The sequence below is a fragment of the Magallana gigas genome, chromosome 1 (genome assembly GCF_963853765.1).
Source record: "Magallana gigas chromosome 1, xbMagGiga1.1, whole genome shotgun sequence".
In the NCBI taxonomy this organism is placed as follows: domain Eukaryota; kingdom Metazoa; phylum Mollusca; class Bivalvia; order Ostreida; family Ostreidae; genus Magallana; species Magallana gigas.
This window is the reverse complement of record NC_088853.1, coordinates 55,725,368-55,728,180: the sequence shown is the minus strand read 5'-3', so window position 1 is coordinate 55,728,180 and position 2,813 is coordinate 55,725,368. Positions and strand designations below refer to the sequence as shown.

General features: G+C 31.4%; 1 protein-coding gene across 1 annotated transcript; it reads left to right on the top strand.

Annotated features, from left to right (window-relative positions):
* The first annotated feature begins 278 nt into the window (after positions 1–278).
* Positions 279–1,601, top strand: LOC117685677 (uncharacterized). The gene is made up of 4 exons (XM_034460148.2): positions 279–464; positions 582–659; positions 843–935; positions 1,185–1,601. Exons 1-4 carry the CDS (start codon positions 340–342, stop codon positions 1,384–1,386), a joined length of 498 nt encoding a protein of 165 aa, XP_034316039.1. The 5' UTR covers positions 279–339; the 3' UTR covers positions 1,387–1,601.
* Positions 1,602–2,813: the final 1,212 nt, after the last annotated feature.

Genomic DNA, 2,813 nt, shown 5'->3' with positions numbered 1-2,813 from the left:
GAGAAAATGGCTGAAGAATATCTACAGTTTCTGTAAGTAATTTTTTTAGATAATCGTTTCAAAATTAAATAAAGCTAGTGAAATAATAACTTATCAAATTTTAAGAGAACAAATTTTGGTATACTAACTTTTAAAGGAATCTGTTCATAATTTTTCTCTCACTTCATAACACAAAAATCAAATAAATTTTTAAGTAATGTTCATTTTCCCTTATCCTACAGTTGTTTTTTTTTTCAAATTAAAGCAATATTAATGGTTATTTAAACTTTACTGAAAAAGGTCTAAATTTGATATATCTATAAGTTTTTTTAATATAATAAACTTGTCATCAAATCATTTATGGGTTGCACACAAACTTTCTATATTGACAGCGAAGCGACTAGCTCAGCAAAATCGTTTGACGAGTTCGAACAAATTTGGATGAAAATGGGGGATGAGTTAGAAATGGAGGGCCTGGCAAAGCGGTGAGTTGAACAGATTTTGATAGAGTTATCTTTCTTTGGCTTGATTTTAATATGTCTACTTTCATACAAATATTAATGTGTTAAGTGGAATCAGAAAGTGTGTTATATTTTTTAAAGGCCTTCCACTCCTACCCCAGAAAGTAAGAAAAATCAGAAAGCAGAAACCGACAGTACATCACACGTCCCTTTTGAAGGGTACGTATTAGAATAATATTTTTCTCGATCATCGTAGCACTACTTGTAGTATTTAAAAATGAATAAGTTTCGATCAAACTCATCAGAGTAAATGGATTATTATATGTCATTTTAATGTAATTTCAAAAGTATTGTCGTGTCTTAGGATTCAGTAATAAATTTTTGACACTTGATTTATCCCAGCTATTCCCCAGCTCACGACTCCAACAGTCTGTCCAACTGGTCGGAATGCCAGTTCAACGCCAAAGTGGAGGACTCAATATTAACAAACTTAAGGTGATGATTATAAACACTTTAATTTGTTAATGATATTTTATATTCGTTATTGAACTATTTTTGAATGCTTAATCACCTCAATTCGATCAGTAGCAATATTGAATTATAATATTTTTTATTAAAATTAATGTTAATTTATTTACGAAGGTTAAATATGAGTTCTTAAGAATTGCAAATCAAAATAACGGAATGTGAGATGTGCATTAATTGAACACTCTGTAAGGTATATTTTTCATATTTCATCAACAGGCGAACAAACCCGGGAAAAATTCGTAAACTTGAGAAAAGAATGAGAGAACCAGAATTTAAACCACAGTTCGACCTTTTAAGAACCCTATTGACTAGGGTGATGTCTGATTGTGAACAAATTCAAATTATCTTCAACTTTGTTGAAGATAAACTGAACAAAGTAGACAACCACACTAAAAGGGTTAAGTTCACAACTCTTTAGTTTTTGATTGTTAGTGTACTGTTTACTGTTATATATTCTCGGTGAACGATTTTCGATAACAACTTGTGACTTGCACTTTGTCATGATGTTTATGCATACTAAGCCATTTAAATTTGTACATGTATAGCATCACATTTTGTATTGTTTTGTAATCAATGACATTCTTCTGGACACTTGTATTATGTGTATGATCAGTGACACTGAGAACATTATGTACATCGGTCATATATATAACTGTATAAAACACATTAATTATATTATTATAAAAAAAGATAATGTTTAAATTGTATATTTATGTATATTGAAATACCCCCGGGACCCTTGATTGAGAAATAAAATATCTTGTATCTTGTACTATCTCTGTTGTCTCTGGGTCTCCTGATAACAAAAAGATATAGAGAATCTCAAAACTTTGTAAAAAGTATAACGATAGTTTACTTACTGTAAAAGGTTGAGGAATGGTGCTACCTCTGATGCAAAAAACAAAAGTGAAGTGAAGGAATGCTTCAAATTTTGCACGAATATTAAAGGACTGGCCCTACGAAAAACTGCGTTATAAAACCATGCCTGGAAACAATATTTTGGTAATTCTAACTTTAGCAATACTTTACACTGTTGCTGTGGTTACAGATGACTAAGGTGACCCTAATAGTAGATATTAATAGTAGATATTTATGGTATTATCCTTCAACGGTTGCTATGCGAACTAAGGTGACCCTGATAGTATATATTTATAGTATCATTCTTCAATTGTTGCTATGCTAAGTCCTTGACTGTAGACTACCCCCTGACTGTAGACTACCCCCTGGGGAAAACCATGACGTCATCCCTGGGGAAAACCCATGACGTCATCCCTGGGGAAAACCCATGACGTCATCCTGACTGCAGAGTGACTGCACTCTGTCCCCCTTACTACTAACAAACCAAAACAGGAAGAGCGTCCTTTATGTGGTAATGCATGTTATGTCGTTCATATGATATTCGATGTTCTATCGTATTTCTAGAATTCGATTAGAAGTGAAATATTTATTTCATTTAATGACTGCGTTTACCCAAATTCCAACCTGTAACATTAATCGACTTATTTGATATGTTTAGATTGGTAAAATAAAATCAATTTTTACTACAACAATGTATTAACTTAATGAATTTAAACATTAATTTATCTACTGATATATATTATGTTTTTATCAGGTTAATTTCTTAAAGGGGCATGGTCACGATTTTGGTTAATTTTTTTATTTACAGTGCTTTAAAAATGCATTTCTAATGATCAAATTAAATTTGAGTGTCATTAGTAAAGTTGTAAGCAAGATACACGGCTCACAATTCTTTGTCATGTAAACAAGGCTCGTGCCTTGTTTTTGTTTACATAGGTTCCATATACTAGTAAAAAATCTTTTTCCAGCTTATTTGTTTATCTTTTT

Coding starts and splice junctions, on each gene's coding strand:
- LOC117685677 (XM_034460148.2), top strand. CDS start 340: ATGGGTTGCACACAAACTTTCTATATTGACAGCGAAGCGACTAGCTCA. Junction 465..581: donor ATGGAGGGCCTGGCAAAGCG/GTGAGTTGAACA, acceptor TATTTTTTAAAG/GCCTTCCACTCCTACCCCAG. Junction 660..842: donor TCACACGTCCCTTTTGAAGG/GTACGTATTAGA, acceptor GATTTATCCCAG/CTATTCCCCAGCTCACGACT.